This window comes from Triticum aestivum, chromosome 2B (genome assembly GCF_018294505.1).
Source record: "Triticum aestivum cultivar Chinese Spring chromosome 2B, IWGSC CS RefSeq v2.1, whole genome shotgun sequence".
Classification (NCBI taxonomy): Eukaryota; Viridiplantae; Streptophyta; class Magnoliopsida; order Poales; family Poaceae; genus Triticum; species Triticum aestivum.
The window spans coordinates 241,095,094-241,112,945 of record NC_057798.1 but is presented as its reverse complement, the minus strand read 5'-3'; the positions used below and the strand labels follow the sequence as shown (position 1 = coordinate 241,112,945).

The following is a 17,852-nucleotide window of genomic DNA, read 5'->3' as shown; positions in this document are numbered from 1 at the left end:
TATGTTTTATATGTTCGTAGTCGGTTCATTTTCTTAGAAACTACAATAGACAACTACATGAAGTATTTTAGAGACTACATCCAACTTTCGGTGGCACCGCCTTATGTTACACGTGCTGCTTCCTCTAAAAAACACTCGTCGAATTCTTTCGTCGCCATGGGTTGGATCTTAATCCGCTATCCAAGGTCTCCATCGAGTATGCCTGTGCCTCGGCCCTTCTGGACCATGCCTTCGTCTTCACATCTCCGCAGCCAAGAGAACACGGAAAGGACAAGGGTGAGGCAACATCGCAGCACGATGTTGCCTACCGTTCCCCAAACCCTGGCGGCTCCTCTCCCGATCGATTTTCTTCTAGTGGCACTCCTTCCTGATTCCCTCCCGATGGATTAGAACGTGCAACACCGTCAAGTTCCCCAGCGAGGGTGTAAACCCTTTGCATCGGCAGCGGTGACACGAGTGAGTTTTTTGAGTCCCTCAAGCTCTCTTCATTCTCTTATCTTCACCCAGTACACTTCCTCGAGCAATAGCTTCTCTATTTTCCTCTCCCGTTGTTCATTTGTCTCTTCTCATGGCTGCTCCTATCCCCCTCCAATTGCTTCCCCCACCCCTCCCGTGGCTGCTCTCCACCCCTCATGAAAATGTAGAAATCGAGCAATCTCTCAAACCACAAATTTCTTCTTGCCTTCACATAATATGATCTTCTTTTATTGTATTTCTATGTTCATACACACATGTATGCACCTAGCTATGTAACCGAATTAAACAATCCAGATTATCTGTTGTACCTTTCTCACACAAGCATACAATCTAGCCATAAGTATATACCTGCTCACCAGGAATTTACACAAAAGTTACCTATGAAAACACAATATAATATGGTAGCAGACTCGATCAATAATAGATTAAGTTACAATTTGATCAACGATGGACACGCCGCGCCTCTGCCCCGCTAGTAAGAGAATTAAAGCTGCTAAGCTAGCACTCCTAGCATGCATTTGAAGTACTTTGCCTGAGTACTCTCCCAGTTGACACATGGCTGTTTTTTTTTTATTTGCTTCATTACTGATTTTTGTGTGTGTTGGTTTTTTAACGCAGTACAACACAGATGCCCGCATATACGCACATACATTCACACATATGAATGCACGCAAGCACACCTTATTAGTATGAGCACCTTCGAGACAGTGAGCCAGCACAACATTTTGAGATTGACGAAGTCACTGCAGGTGTCTTCATAGTTGACGTCGATGCCTACTGAGCCGCCATAACATCTTGAGATTGGCGAAGTCACTACAGGGGTCGTCGTAGTCGACGTTGATGCCCACTTACACACACATACACTCACCTTTGTGAACGCATATGCACGCACATCGTGCCTCTATGAGCACCTCCTGATTTTGTGTGTGTTTTGCTACTGGTTTTTTAACGCAGTACAACACAGATGCCCACATACATGCACATACACTCAGATGTATGAACGTGCACGCACGAACACCCTATCAGTATGAGCACCTTCGAGAAAGTGAGCCGGCACAACATCTTGAGAACGAAGTCACCGCAGGTGTCTTCATAGTTGACGTCGATGCCTACTAAGCCGGCACAACATATTGAGATTGACGAAGCCACTGCAGGCGTCTTCGTAGTCAACGTTGATGCCCACGTACACGCACATACACTCACCTCTATGAACGCATAAGCACGCACATCGTACCTCTATGAGCATCTCCGAGATAGTGAGCCGGTACAACATCTTGAGACTGATGAAATCACTGTAGGCATCATTGTAGTCGACGTTGATGCCCACATACACTCACATACACTCACCCCTGTGAACACACACACAAACCGTATTTATATAAGCACTTCTGAGATGCTGAGCCGGCACACCATCTTGAGATTGATGAAGTCAATACAGGCGTGTTGGTAGTCGACATTGATGCCCATATGCAAGCACATACACTCACTCATATGAACGCACGCATGCACATCCTACCTCTATGAGCACCTCTGAGATACTGAGCCGGCACACCATCTTGAGATTGACAAAGTCATCGTAGACGTCTTCGTAGTTGTCATTGATGCCCACGGACATGTTGGAAATATGCCCTAGAGGCAATAATAAAAGCATTATTATTATATTTCCTCGTTCATGATAATTGTCTTTATTCATGCTATAATTGTGTTATCCGGAAATCGTAATACATGTGTGAATAACAGACACCAACCTGTCCCTAGTGAGCCTCTAGTTGACTAGCTCGTTGATCAACAGATAGTCATGGTTTCCTGACTATGGACACTGGATGTCATTGATAACGAGATCACATCATTGGGAGAATGATGTGATGGACAAGACCCAATCCTAAACATAGCACAAGATCGTATAGTTCGTTTGCTAGAGTTTTCCAATGTCAAAGTATTTTTTCCTTAGACCATGAGATCGTGTAACTCCCGTATACCGTAGGAGTGCTTTGGGTATGCCAAACATCACAACGTAACTGGGTGACTATAAAGGTAGACTATGGGTATCTCCGAAAGTGTCTGTTGGGTGACATGGATCAAGACTGGGATTTGTCACTCCGTATGACGGAGAGGTATCACTGGGCCCACTCGGTAATGCATCATCATAATGAGCTCAGAGTGACCAAGTGTCTGGTCACGGGATCATGCATTACGGTACGAGTAAAGTGACTTGCCGGTAACGAGATTGAACGAGGTATTGGGATACCGACGATCGAATCTCGGGCAAGTAACATATCGATAGACAAAGGGAATAGCGTACGGGATTGATTAAATCCTCGACATCGTGGTTCATCCGATGAGATCATCGTGGAGAATGTGGGAGCCAACATGGGTATCCAGATCCCGCTGTTGGTTATTGACCGGAGAGTCGTCTCGGTCATGTCTGCTTGTCTCCCGAACCCGTAGGGTCTACACACTTAAGGTTCGGTGACGCTAGGGTTATGAAGATATGTATATGCAGAAACCCGAATGTTGTTCGGAGTCCCGGATGAGATCCCGGACGTCACGAGGAGTTCCGGAATGGTCAGGAGGTAAAGAATTATATATAGGAAGTGCTATTTCGGGCATCGGAACAAGTTTCGGGGTTATCGGTATTGTACCGGGACCACCGGAAGGGTGTCGGGGGTCCACCGGGTGGGGCCACCTGTCCCGGGGGGGCACATGGGCTGTAGGGGGTGCGCCTTGGCCTAGATGGGCCAAGGGCACCAGCCCCTATAGGCCCATGCGCCTAGGGTTTCCACCATGGAAGAGTCCATGTGGTGGAAGGCACCCCTAGGTGCCTTGGGGGGAGGGAAACCTCCCCTTGGCCGCCGCCCCCCTAGTAGATGCCATCTACTAGGGCCGCCCCCCCTGGCACCCCTATATATAGTGGGGGGGAGAGGAGGGATTTAACACCAGCCCCTGGCGCCTCCATCTCCCCCCCGTTACGTCTCTCCCTCGTAGTCTCGGCGAAGCCCTGCTGCTGTGACGCCCTGCATCCACCACCACGCCGTCGTGCTGCTGGATCTTCATCAACCTCTCCTCCCCCCTTGCTGGATCAAGAAGGAGGAGACGTCTCCCATCCCGTACGTGTGTTGAACGCGGAGGTGCCGTCCGTTCGGCGCTGGTCATCGGTGATTTGGATCACGTCGAGTACGACTACATCATCACCGTTCTTTTGAATGCTTCCGTGCGCGATCTACAAAGGTATGTAGATGCATCTAATCACTCGTTGCTAGATGAACTCCTAGATGATCTTGGTGAAACGAGTAGGAAAATTTTTGTTTTCTGCAACGTTCCCCTACAGTGGCATCATGAGCTAGGTCTATGCGTAGTTCTTCTTGCGCGAGTAGAACACAATTTGTTGTGGGCGTCGATTTGTCAACTTTCTTGCCGTTACTAGTCCTTTCTTGCTTCAGCGGTATTGTGGGATGAAGCGGCCCGGACCAACCTTACATGTACGCTTACGTGAGACCGGTTCCACCGACTAACATGCACTAGTTGCATAAGGTGGCTGGCGGGTGTCTGTCTCTCCTACTTTAGTTGGAGCGGAATCGATGAACAGGGTCCTTATGAAGGGTAAATAGAAGTTGACAAATCACGTTGTGGCTTTAACGTAGGTAAGAAAACGTTCTTGCTAGAACCCTAATTCAGCCACGTAAAACTTGCAACAACAATTAGAGGACGTCTAACTTGTTTTTGCAGCAAGTGGTTTGTGATATGATATGGCCAAAGTTGTGATGAATGATGAATGATCTATATGTGATGTATGAGATGTTCATGCTATTGTAATAGGATTCACGACTTGCATGTCGATGAGTATGACAACCGGCAGGAGCCATAGGAGTTGTCTTTATTCTTTTATATGACCTGCGTGTCATCAAGAAACGCCATGTAAATTACTTTACTTTATTGCTAAACGCGTTAGCCATAGTAGTAGAAGTAATAGTTGGCGAGCAACTTCATGGAGACACGATGATGGAGATCATGGTGTCAAGCCGGTGACAAGATGATCATGGAGCCCCAAGATGGAGATCAAAGGAGCTATGTGATATTGGCCATATCATGTCACGTTTATTATTTGATTGCATGTGATGTTTATCATGTTTTGCATCTTGTTTACTTAGAACGACGGTAGTAAATAAGGTGATCCCTCATACTAATTTCAAGAAGTGTTCCCCCTAACTGTGCACCGTTGCGACAGTTTGCTGTTTCAAAACACCACGTGATGATCGGGTGTTTTATTCAGACGTTCACATACAACGGGTGTAAGACAGATTTACACATGCAAACACTTAGGTTGACTTGACGAGCCTAGCATGTACAGACATGGCCTCGGAACACAGAAGACCGAAAGGTCGAGCATGAGTCGTATAGAAGATACGATCAACATGAAGATGTTCACCGATGTTGACTAGTCCGTCTCACGTGATGATCGGACACGGTCTAGTTTAACTCGGATCATGTAATACTTAGATGACTAGAGGGATGTCTAATCTAAGTGGGAGTTCATTAATAATTTGACTAGTTGAACTTAATTATCATGAACTTAGTCTAAATATTTTACAATATGTCTTGTAGATTAAATGGCCAACGTAGTCCTCAACTTCAACGCGTTCCTAGAGAAAACCAAGCTGAAAGATGATGGCAGCAACTATACAGACTGGGTCCGGAACCTGAGGATCATCCTCATAGCTGCCAAGAAAGATTATGTCCTACAAGCACCGCTTGGTGACGCACCCGTTCTCCCTGCAGAACAAGATGTTATGAACGCTTGGCAGGCACGTTCCGATGACTACTCCCTCGTTCAGTGCGGCATGCTTTACAGCCTAGAGTCGGGGCTCCAAAAGCGTTTTGAGAGACATGGAGCATATGAGATGTTCGAAGAGCTAAAAATGGTTTTCCAAGCTCATGCCCGGGTCGAGAGATATGAAGTCTCCGACAAATTCCTCAGCTGTAAGATGGAGGAAAACAGTTCTGTCAGTGAGCACATACTCACTATGTCTGGGTTGCATAACCGCTTGACTCAGCTGGGAGTTAATCTCCCGGATGATGCGGTCATTAACAGAATCCTCCAGTCGCTTCCACCAAGCTACAAGAGCTTTGTGATGAACTTCAATATGCAGGGAATGGAAAAGACCATTCTTGAAGTATTTGCTATGCTGAAATTAGCAGAGGTAGAAGTCAGGAAGGAACATCAAGTGTTGATGGTCAATAAAACCACTAAGTTCAAGAAAGGCAAGGGTAAAAAGAACTTCAAGAAGGACGGCAAGGAGGTTGCCGCGCCCGGCAAGCAAGCTGCCGGGAAGAAGCCAAAGAATGGACACAAGCCCGAGACTGAGTGCTTTTATTGCAAGGGAAGCGGTCACTGGAAGCGGAACTGCCCTAAGTACTTAGCGGATAAGAAGGCTGGCAAAACAAAAGGTATATGTGATATACATGTAATTGATGTGTACCTTACTAGTCCCCGTAGTAGCTCCTGGGTATTTGATACCGGTGCAGTTGCTCACATTTGTAACTCAAAGCAGGGGCTGCGGAATAAGCGGAAACTGGCAAAGGACGAGGTGACGATGCGCGTCGGGAATGGTTCCAAGGTCAATGTGATCGCCGTCGGCACGCTACCTCTGCATCTCCCTTCGGGATTAGTTTTAAACCTTAATAATTGTTATTTAGTGCCAGCGTTGAGCATGAACATTGTATTGGGATCTCGTTTAATTCGAGATGGCTACTCTTTTAAATCTGAGAATAATGGTTGTTCCATTTTTATGAGAGATATGTTTTATGGTCATGCTCCTATGGTAAATGGTTTATTCTTTATGAATCTCGAACGTGATGCTACACATGTTCATAATGTGAGTACCAAAAGAAGTAAGGTTGATAATGATAGTCCCACATACTTGTGGCACTGCCGCCTTGGTCACATAGGTGTCAAACGCATGAAGAAGCTCCATGCTGATGGACTTTTAGAGTCTCTTGATTATGAATTATTTGACACGTGCGAACCATGCCTTATGGATAAAATGACCAAGACTCCGTTCTCAGGAACAATGGAGCGAGCAACCGACTTATTGGAAATCATACATACTGATGTGTGCGGTCCGATGAGTGTTGAGGCTCGCGGTGGCTATTGTTATGTTCTCACCCTCACTGATGATTTAAGTAGGTATGGGTATATCTAATTAATGAAACACAAGTCTGAAACCTTTGAAAAGTTCAAGGAATTTCAGAGTGAGGTTGAAAATCAACGTAACAGGAAAATCAAGTTTCTACGATCAGATCGTGGAGGAGAATACTTGAGTCACGAGTTTGGCACACACTTAAGAAAATGTGGAATACTTTCACAACTCACGCCGCCTGGAACACCTCAGCGCAATGGTGTGTCCGAACGTCGTAATCGCACTCTATTAGATATGGTGCGATCTATGATGTCTCTTACCGATTTACCGCTATCCTTTTGGGGCTATGCTTTAGAGACTGCCGCGTTCACTTTAAATAGGGCTCCGTCGAAATCCGTTGAGACGACACCGTATGAATTATGGTTTGGGAAGAAACCTAAGCTATCGTTTCTAAAAGTTTGGGGATGCGATGCTTATGTCAAGAAACTTCAACCTGAAAAGCTCGAACCCAAGTCGGAAAAATGCGTCTTCATAGGATACGCAAAAGAAACTATTGGGTACACCTTCTACCTCAGATCCGAAGGCAAGATCTTTGTTGCCAAGAATGGGTCCTTTCTGGAGAAAGAGTTTATCTCGAAAGAAGTAAGTGGGAGGAAAGTAGAGCTTGATGAAGTATTACCTCTTGAACCGGAAAATGGCGCAACTTAAGAAAATGTTCCTGAGGTGCCTGCACCGACTAGAGAGGAAGTTAATGATCAAAGATACTTCTGATCAAGCCCCTACTGAAATTCGAAGGTCCACAAGGACACGTTCCGCACCAGAGTGGTACGACAACCCTGTCTTGGAAATCATGCTGTTAGACAACGGTGAACCTTCGAACTATGAAGAAGCGATGGCGGGCCCGGATTCCGACAAATGGATAGAAGCCATGAAATCCGAGATAGGATCCATGTATGAAAACAAAGTATGGACTTTGACTGACTTGCCCATTGAGCGGCGAGCCATAGAAAATAAATGGATCTTTAAGAAGAAGACAGACGCGGATGGTAATGTGACCATCTATAAAGCTCGGCTTGTCGCTAAGGGTTATCGACAAGTTCAAGGGGTTGACTACGATGAGACTTTCTCACCGGTAGCGAAGCTGAAGTCCGTCCGAATCATGTTAGCAATTGCCGCATTCTATGATTACGAAATATGGCAAATGGACGTCAAAACGGCATTCCTTAATGGTTTCCTTAAGGAAGAATTGTATATGATACAGCCGGAAGGTTTTGTCGATCCTAAGAATGCTGACAAAGTGTGCAAGCTCCAACGCTCGATTTATGGGCTGGTGCAAGCATCTCGGAGTTGGAACATTCGCTTTGATGAGATGATCAAAGCGTTTGGGTTTACACAGACTTATGGAGAAGCCTGCGTTTACAAGAAAGTGAGTGGGAGCTCTGTAGCATTTCTCATATTATATGTAGATGACATACTGTTGATGGGAAATGATATAGAACTCTTGGACAGCATCAAGGCCTACTTGAATAAAAGTTTTTCAATGAAGGACCTTGGAGAAGCTGCTTATATATTAGGCATCAAAATCTATAGAGATAGATCGAGACGCCTCATAGGTCTTTCACAAAGCACATACCTTGATAAGATATTGAAGAAGTTCAATATGGATCAATCCAAGAAGGGGTTCTTGCCTGTGTTACAAGGTATGAAATTGAGCTCAGCTCAATGTCCGACCACGGCAGAAGATATAGAAGAGATGAGCGTCATCCCCTATGCCTCAGCCATAGGTTTTATATGCCATGCTGTGTACCAGACCTGATGTTAACCTTGCCGTCAGTTTGGTAGGAAGGTACCAAAGTAATCCCGGCAAGGAACACTGGACAGCGGTCAAGAATATCCCGAAGTACCTGAAAAGGACTAAGGAAATGTTTCTCGTTTATGGAGGTGACGAAGAGCTCGTCGTAAAGGGTTACGTCGACGCTGGCTTCGACACAGATCTGGATGACTCTAAGTCACAAACCGGATACGTGTATATTTTGAATGGTGGGGCAGTAAGCTGGTGCAGTTGCAAGCAAAGCGTCGTGGCGGGATCTACATGTGAAGCGGAGTACATAGCAGCCTCGGAGGCAGCACATGAAGCAATATGGGTGAAGGAGTTCATCACCGACCTAGGAGTCATACCCAATGCGTCGGGGCCGATCAAACTCTTCTGTGACAACACTGGAGCTATTGCACTTGCCAAGGAGCCCAGGTTTCACAAGAAGACAAGGCACATCAAGCGTCGCTTCAACTCCATTCGTGAAAATGTTCAAGATGGAGACATAGAGATTTGTAAAGTACATACGGACCTGAATGTAGCAGATCCGTTGACTAAACCTCTCCCTAGAGCAAAACATGATCAACACCAGAATTCCATGGGTGTTCGATTCATCACAATGTAACTAGATTATTGACTCTAGTGCAAGTGGGAGACTGTTGGAAATATGCCCTAGAGGCAATAATAAAAGCATTATTATTATATTTCCTCGTTCATGATAATTGTCTTTATTCATGCTATAATTGTGTTATCCGGAAATCGTAATACATGTGTGAATAACAGACACCAACCTGTCCCTAGTGAGCCTCTAGTTGACTAGCTCGTTGATCAACAGATAGTCATGGTTTCTTGACTATGGACACTGGATGTCATTGATAACGAGATCACATCATTGGGAGAATGATGTGATGGACAAGACCCAATCCTAAACATAGCACAAGATCGTATAGTTTGTTTGCTAGAGTTTTCCAATGTCAAAGTATTTTTTCCTTAGACCATGAGATCGTGTAACTCCCGGATACCGTAGGAGTGCTTTGGGTATGCCAAACGTCACAACGTAACTGGGTGACTATAAAGGTAGACTACGGGTATCTCCGAAAGTGTCTGTTGGGTGACATGGATCAAGACTGGGATTTGTCACTCCGTATGACGGAGAGGTATCACTGGGCCCACTCGGTAATGCATCATCATAATGAGCTCAGAGTGACCAAGTGTCTGGTCACGGGATCATGCATTACGGTACGAGTAAAGTGACTTGCCGGTAACGAGATTGAACGAGGTATTGGGATACCGACGATCGAATCTCGGGCAAGTAACATATCGATAGACAAAGGGAATAGCGTACGGGATTGATTAAATCCTCGACATCGTGGTTCATCCGATGAGATCATCGTGGAGCATGTGGGAGCCAACATGGGTATCCAGATCCCGCTGTTGGTTATTGACCGGAGAGTCGTCTCGGTCATGTCTGCTTGTCTCCCGAACCCGTAGGGTCTACACACTTAAGGTTCGGTGACGCTAGGGTTATGAAGATATGTATATGCAAAACCCGAATGTTGTTCGGAGTCCCGGATGAGATCCCGGACGTCACGAGGAGTTCCGAAATGGTCCGGAGGTAAAGAATTATATATAGAAAGTGCTATTTCGGGCATCGGAACAAGTTTCGGGGTTATCGGTATTGTACCGGGACCACCGGAAGGGTGCCGGGGGTCCACCGGGTGGGGCCACCTGTCCCGGGGGGCCACATGGGCTGTAGGGGGTGCGCCTTGGCCTAGATGGGCCAAGGGCACCAGCCCCTATAGGCCCATGCGCCTAGGGTTTCCACCATGGAAGAGTCCATGTGGTGGAAGGCACCCCTAGGTGCCTTGGGGGGAGGGAAACCTCCCCTTGGCCGCCGCCCCCCCTAGTAGATGCCATCTACTAGGGCCGGCGCCCCCCCTGGCACCCCTATATATAGTGGGGGAGAGGAGGGATTTAACACCAGCCCCTGGCGCCTCCATCTCCCCCCCGTTACGTCTCTCCCTCGTAGTCTCGGCGAAGCCCTGCTGCTGTGACGCCCTGCATCCACCACCACGCCGTCGTGCTGCTGGATCTTCATCAACCTCTCCTCCCCCCTTGCTGGATCAAGAAGGAGGAGACGTCTCCCATCCCGTACGTGTGTTGAACGCGGAGGTGCCGTCCGTTCGGCGCTGGTCATCGGTGATTTGGATCACGTCGAGTACGACTACATCATCACCGTTCTTTTGAACGCTTCCGTGCGCGATCTACAAAGGTATGTAGATGCATCTAATCACTCGTTGCTAGATGAACTCCTAGATGATCTTGGTGAAACGAGTAGGAAAATTTTTGTTTTCTGCAACGTTCCCCTACAGGACACACACACACATACACTCGCCCATATGATTCACATTTCATCTCTCTCTCTCTCTCTCTCTCTCTCCCCTAAAAATTGATTTATAATTTATCATTTGAAGTGTATCTACCCTAATATATTCCTTCATCGGTATTTTTGAATTAATTAGGTTTTTTGGGTCGATTGGTGGCTAAACTTAGAGATGCATTGTCTGTGTGCTTGCTTGGCACTCTTCCTCCAGATACCTTGCATACAGTTGCAAGTAGCTCAGTAGCAAAGCTGCTGGCTTTTAGTTCACTTCTTTTTTCCACGTGATTTACGACTACCTCTTCCTCAAAATAGTTATCTTTAGGTTAGCTTTATACTTTTTACAAATTATATTTTGTTTATCTCGGTCCAAATTATCCTATTCTTTCTTAAACATCAACTTCACTATATATGAAGAACATCCCATTCTCTCCTTGGCAATTTTCTAATTTTAATTCTTGATGTTTCCGCCATGCAAAATAACTAGGTATGCAAAGTTGTATCTTATGTAATACTAGGTATGTAACACAATTTATTTTCTCGGATATCAAATGTATAGATGAATTGTTTTTCAAGTAATCGGTGATCCAATAACAATTCCAGATCTTAAGGGTGTACCAACGCATTGTTTAGATGCTCCCTCTAAGTTTCTCCATCCCTCCTTTCACATGTTGTTAACAAGCATTTTCACCTAAAAATTGATTTATAATTTCTCATTTGAAGTGTATCTACCCTAATATATTCCTTCATCGGTATTTTTGAATTAATTAGGTTTTTTGGATCGATTGGTGGCTAAACTTAGAGATGCATTGTCCGTGTGCTTGCTTGGCACTCTTCCTCCAGATACCTTGCATACAGTTGCAAGTTGCTCAGTAGCAAAGCTGCTGGCTTTTAGTTCACTTCTTTTTTTCCACGTGATTTACGACTACCTCTTCCTCAAAATAGTTATCTTTAGGTTAGCTTTATACTTTTTACAAATTATATTTGTTTATCTCGGTCCAAATTATCCTATTCTTTCTTAAACATCAACTTCACTATATATGAAGAACATCCCATTCTCTCCTTTGCAATTTTCTAATTTCAATTCTTGATGTTTCCGCCATGCAAAATAACTAGGTATGCAAAGTTGTATCTTATGTAATACTAGGTATGTAACACAATTTATTTTCTCGGATATCAAATGTATAGATGAATTGTTTTTCAAGTAATCGGTGATCCAATAACAATTCCAGATCTTAAGGGTGTACCAACGCATTGTTTAGATGCTCCCTCTAAGTTTCTCCATCCCTCCTTTCACATGTTGTTAACAAGCATTTTCACTTCTAAGATGAATCCTCTTGGATTGATCAAGCAAACATATGCTTCAGTTCAAACGTTCTTTCTAGCATTGTGTTGTACTCCCTCTGTCCGAAAAAACTTGTCCCAAGCTTGTCCCTTAAATGGATATATCTAGCCCCAAATTAGTTCTAGATACATTCAGTTGAGAGACAAGTTTTTTCGGACGGAGGGAGTAGTTAGCTACGCATGCATGTTTGATACTTTCCAACTTTTTTATGTGGTATCTTTGTCATGTGTGTCCATTGGGAAGAATTGAGTATATTGATTATCATCTATTGTGGAAAAGACAAATCTGCTTGTTCGTCCACCTGAGCGTTGTTGTGGCAATTTTTTTGTGTGCCCCCTTCTCTTACATGAAACAATAATATTCCAGTACTGGCCTTGATTCATTTGTTATTTAACACCATTGCTAGCAACTAAATTAGTAAGTTTCCCCGCCGGGGGGGGGGGGGGGGTCTCTCTTTATGCGCGTCAAACAAAAAGGTTGGTTCTTTTTTTTTTGAATAAAGACACCCAAAGGGCATCTTAAATCTGATTATCATCGAGGAAAACAAAGGCCAGTACAAAGGATAGACAACTGGACGTAGAACGACCAGTAAAAAATAAAATTACAATAAAAAGCATACTAGTCTTCTTCTTCCTCTGATTGTACGCTGCCCGCCGGTGATTGAAAATTGCACTGAACCAACAGCAAAGAAAAGCAAGACCTGCAAATGCCCTCGTCACACAAGGCTTTGAAGACCGCAATAGCCACTCGCCCCTTGAGACGAGATCTAAAAGTCGTTGAAGCAGAAAAAGGTTGGTTCTTGGCAGAAAGAACTCCTTTCAATGTTACATTGCCTTGGATAATGAGTTGTTTTAGGTTTGGTGAGTTTAATTATTAGTTTCTCTTCTTTTATCTCTCACTGGTTAGAACCAACCATTAATATTTTAAGATGACATAAGCTCGCTTTATCGTGGCACTATAATTGGACCTAACTCCACTATTTATTTCAGACTTGTGGTTAAGATAAATTTGATGTTTTGGTTCAACGAGTCATGAATATGCCGTCCAATATGGTAAGCAGGGGAAGACAGCCCTAGGGGCTAAACATAAAAGGGAAGCTAGAAAGGATACATCGCATGTCGCAGCAAAGTTATTTACAAACATGAACAGATTAACATTTAAAATCTCTTTTGAGAAACCACTCGGAATACACCACTGTACTGCAGTATCCTTGTTTCGGCAACCACCTATCTACATCTACCTATGGAGCAAGAAAGACCGCCAGCATTAGCGCGCTTCCCACCCGAGACCCAACGAATCGCGCAGACCGAACAGCGGAGAGTGCTCGACTACCAGCCCTTGCCTATCAGCCACATCCAGTCGAGCACGACGCCGGAGAATATGCCGCCGAGGAGGCACACCACGAGCACGTTCCCCAGAGCGTTCTGCTCCGGCCCCTGCACAACCAAAAAAACAATGTTCAACATACAGCTCAGATCCTCATGACAAACATTTACTGTACTACGATGTTTGCATCGACAAGGAACAAACGTTTTCTTTCTGAACACTGCATTACAATGTTTGAATCGGCGAGGAAGGAGACTTGCCTTGTACCCATTTGGCGCTTCAGCGAGGACGCACACGGTGAGGTAACCATTGGTCAGTCCCAGAAAGGACGTGAGGAAGATCATGTACCCTTGGTCGCCATACTTGGCCGTGAAGTAGAACGCAGGGATGAACAGGAAGCGCGCCAAGATGGCGACCATCAGGCCCTTCCGGTTCGTCAGCTTCAGGCATTTGATCAGTGGTATGTACCTACCAATCAGATCTAACACATTGTACATCGTGATCAGCACAAGTGCGTACCTGAATTTTATCAGAACAATGACATGTCAGATACTGGACAATACTCCCAGGTAAATTCTGCAGAAGTAGGTGCCAGGTACAAGTGCAAGAAAGATTACCATGTTCCCAGGCCATGTGATCCAGTATCTTCCGATAAAAATCCAGGGAAGATTGATAGAGTCAAGACATATATCAGGAAGATATCCAAAGCATAGTCTATATTCTGCATCAGCAGCTCCTTGGTGCTTAAACGTTCGTGCTTTTGGGGATCCTCCTCAACCTGTGAATCAGTATATCAACTTTTCATTCTCATGGCAAAGTCGTAGAAGATTCATTGTAGGCATTGGTATGATCAGAGAGACAAACCTGCCTATCTTGATCAGTTTTGATTCCTGCAGCAGCAAGGTCGCTGCCAACAGTCTTGCTCCCTTCAGAGGCTGCCTTTTGGCGGTAGTACTTCACGATGGGTAATTTGGGAAAGACAAATGCGTATAGGAGGAGGCAAGCTAGCTCGAACATGCATGTTACCGAGAAGAATAGCACTGCACAAAAAATCATACATGAATTGGTTATGCACATGCATGGTGCGATATTTTAGGAGATCTGCAAGTAAGATTGTACCAAGCACCTAAACATTCTAGTAGAAAGTTATATGAGCAAGTTCTGAAATGGATTTCTTCACGTTGTCACTGATGACTGTTATGATCATAGTGGATTTATAGCATTCTGCTATTCTTAAATTTTTATCACAATTTTACTGAATCTGCATTTGTTGATGAGATTGGGCTGTGTGCTCATATAGGTTGGCAGAGATGTCTCGCATTATCCAAAAATAATAATATACGTTGATGAGATTTCGACGTACTAGCTCCATTTCGAAGACCATTTTGTGAGTTCTCGAAAGCTGCCTTTGTAATTAGTCTCAAAGCTGATGTTATAACTCCTGATGCAGCCAAGCCTGACAGGAAGGACTGCAATTCCAATAGATGATTTACGTCATGAAAGGTAAATTATTCTCAGTCTGAGACATGAAAAAGTTAACCAAACATCACAAAGTACAATTATAGACCAAAAAGTAACCTGAATGAACTCCGGGCACATCAAAGAAAGGTCGCCAACCAAGCCACCTTGAACAAGCGCATCAGATGTCCCAAAAAAGGCACTGATTATGCATACACCAATGTATGCTGGAATTCCACCATGTCCTTTAGTACCAACGTCCAGCTGCAATAAGAAAAATGATTTACATGAGCTGCCATACTGGCACATCAATGTTATTCTTTTCCTTCCAGGCAAAAGGCAATACCCAATATACTTACCAATATTAACGCGAAAGAGCTAAGGAAGAAAAGTGCAAAACCAGCTAGGTTTCTCTTCCTCGTGTTCATCGTTGCTTCATAGTATGCAAAGAAGCAGGTGAGTCCAAAGGCAAAAGGCTGGTATACTAGTGTAAGAACTCTTGTCGGATGGTAATTCTGCAGATAGATATCGTAGGTCAAATGTCATTGTACGTAATAAAATCTGAATGTTTGAAACACAACAAATTCTGCAAAACGAAGGGATCAAATCGGCATCTCAGTTCAACAAGTTTAGACAGTGTAAGGTAGAAATGATAAACCGCGTCATTAAAATGAGTAAAACTAACAATTCTTAATTTACCCAAACACTCCAAGCGAATCGAGAAGGACGGTTTTTAGCTTATATAAAAAGAAGTGCTAGAATTATGCTACTGAATACTGGCTTCATTCAAAGCATCAATTAAACAATCTACTGCAACATTCGGAGAAAAGGAAGGAGGCACATTTTTGCATACAGATTTCAATAAAAAAAGATCAACTGAGTTTCACAAACAAGCACATACCGGGAACAGAGAGACATAGTAATCCTCGATGGTAAGCATGCTGTTCCAGGCAAATAGGCTTCCATTTCCCAAGAAAAAACAGACAACTATACCCCAGAACTTCCCCTGTCAAACACAACCAAAAGTAGCAGCAGTCAGTAAAAAATCATCAAATCAAAGTTAAGAATAGTATATACTACAAGAACCATCAAATGAACTCGCAGAACGAAAGAAAGTACCTTAACTGCAGCTTCCCCGCCACCTGCTACCTCGAGGCCCATGATAACCGAGCTCACCTGCCTAACCAAAGGCGGCAGTACTGCAAAGAGTTGTATGTAACTGGTTCAGAAATCAGGACTAAACAGGGCATGAAACTGGTGTTTCAACACCTGAAGATTTCGTTCGCCAGAGTTCATAGAAAGAAAGACGTCTGCGCAAGCAAAACTTTGGCTCCGCAACACAGTTCATTGCAAGATGATAGACACTTGCACACAACATGAAACTAATTCGTTTCTCACAAAAAACAAGAAACTAATTCCGCTATCTGACTTTATAGAAGTGTCTAAATCCGCAGGTATCTAAAACTGGAGTTGAACCTTCAAGGCACAGATTCCCCGGTCACTTGTAGCAGGAATCCAGGCCCCGGGACCTAAGAAACGACCAATTCACGCCATGAATCCGATTTAGCGCCGCCAGGATTATAGCCGTTCCATCTTTGTCTCAGCGGCGGGCTTCGTTGGAAACTCCATTACGGCATCAACGCAGATCGACCTCGTGCGAGCATGATGGAACGATGACGGGTGGACTACGGACAGCACGCAGCAACCAAATCGGCAAGTAATAGCGCATTGATTCGGGTTATGATTGCTCACTGCCCGAGAAAAGAAAGAATCGATCCCCAAGAACCCATCCAACCCCAATCAAACTACTAGGATTAATTGCAAAAAGAAAAAAGAAAAACCCAATCCAAGACAGTCGAGTACAAGCAGGCCTCGTTGGTTGGACCCCGTCGCCGTCGGGTTGCAAGGAAAAAACGAATGGAGACCGGGATGGGACGAGGAACTCAGAGAAGAAGAGGCGGGTTACGGGAGAGCAGAGCACTGACCGGAGGGAGGAGGAGCGACCTGATCTCCGGCACGGAGCGCGCGGCGGCCGGCGGTGGCGGCCAAGGCGAGGGGAGGAGGCGGGGCGGGATCTGTGGGCTCGTGGTCCGTGCGGCCGTATATATAGTGGCTGTTGAGATTTACGAATGCCAGTTGAGATTTACGTGGGAATCTTTTAACTCTCGTTGACAGCTCGCTCGTGGGAATCTTTGAGTATCCTCAGGCCAACGTGTGTGACGTGCGGGCACCGGGATCAGTAGGCGCATGAGTTCATCCGGAAGAAGTATTAGACGGCGACAAATTGCTGGATAGGATAATCGGACGGCGTAGCCGTTCAGACTGTCTGCCTGGCGCGTGTTCCTACTAAGAAGTCCACCGGCGCGTGTTCGCGGGATTATTTTAGCAGTATAGGATAGGACGCAACCAAAGGGCGCGACCCCTTTTTGCGCTCCTTCAAACTCTGTTGCTCCTGTTCAAAAAAGAAAAACTCTGTTGCCAATGTTCTCCTCTCCCCGTTCAAATTATGATGTTAGAAGCATCTACAGTCGACTTGGCACATCCGACCCTCTAAGAGCATCTACAGCCACATATGACAAATATGACCCCTTAATCGTCCGCGAGCGCGTTCGCGGACAGTGACCGGACACGCCTTAAATTTCACTTGTGGCATACAGACATCTCATACTAGATCCTCAAATCCATACAAAGACATGCAAACTAAAATAAACCGACGTGCTACGTCGATCAACTAGTTACTCGTCGTCGGAGATGTCGACGATCTCCGTGCCCGGCTCCGGTAGCATGGGGGGCAGCTGCAGCTCCGCCTCCTCTGGTACCTCCGGCTGCTCCGCTCCGACCTCCTCCGCCTCTATCTCCACGTCGAGCTCGTCGAAGAGCGCGTCGGTCTTCGCCTGCCGCCGCAGGAGGAACGCC

The 17,852-nt window shown here is 45.1% G+C and overlaps 1 protein-coding gene across 1 annotated transcript; it reads right to left on the bottom strand.

The window, feature by feature from the left end:
* Positions 1 to 13,149: 13,149 nt before the first annotated feature.
* Positions 13,150 to 17,193, bottom strand: LOC123041135 (equilibrative nucleotide transporter 3). Its single transcript, XM_044463833.1, has 10 exons — positions 16,922 to 17,193; positions 16,056 to 16,135; positions 15,838 to 15,942; positions 15,296 to 15,451; positions 15,057 to 15,200; positions 14,842 to 14,947; positions 14,343 to 14,518; positions 14,096 to 14,256; positions 13,739 to 13,997; positions 13,150 to 13,588 (listed from the first exon to the last, which is right to left on the bottom strand). Exons 2-10 carry the CDS (start codon positions 16,095 to 16,097, stop codon positions 13,481 to 13,483), a joined length of 1,257 nt encoding a protein of 418 aa, XP_044319768.1. The 5' UTR covers positions 16,098 to 16,135; positions 16,922 to 17,193; the 3' UTR covers positions 13,150 to 13,480.
* Between the last annotated feature and the right edge of the window lie 659 nt (positions 17,194 to 17,852).

What these genes read in the sequence shown, in the direction of transcription:
- LOC123041135 (XM_044463833.1), bottom strand. Translation starts at nt 16,097, where the DNA reads ATGGGCCTCGAGGTAGCAGGTGGCGGGGAAGCTGCAGTTAAG. An exon ending in TGTGCCCGGAGTTCATTCAG is followed by an intron (nt 14,948 to 15,056) that starts GTTACTTTTTGG and finishes TTGGAATTGCAG; the next exon opens with TCCTTCCTGTCAGGCTTGGC. An exon ending in TGGTCTTCGAAATGGAGCTA is followed by an intron (nt 14,519 to 14,841) that starts GTACGTCGAAAT and finishes TTTTTTGTGCAG; the next exon opens with TGCTATTCTTCTCGGTAACA.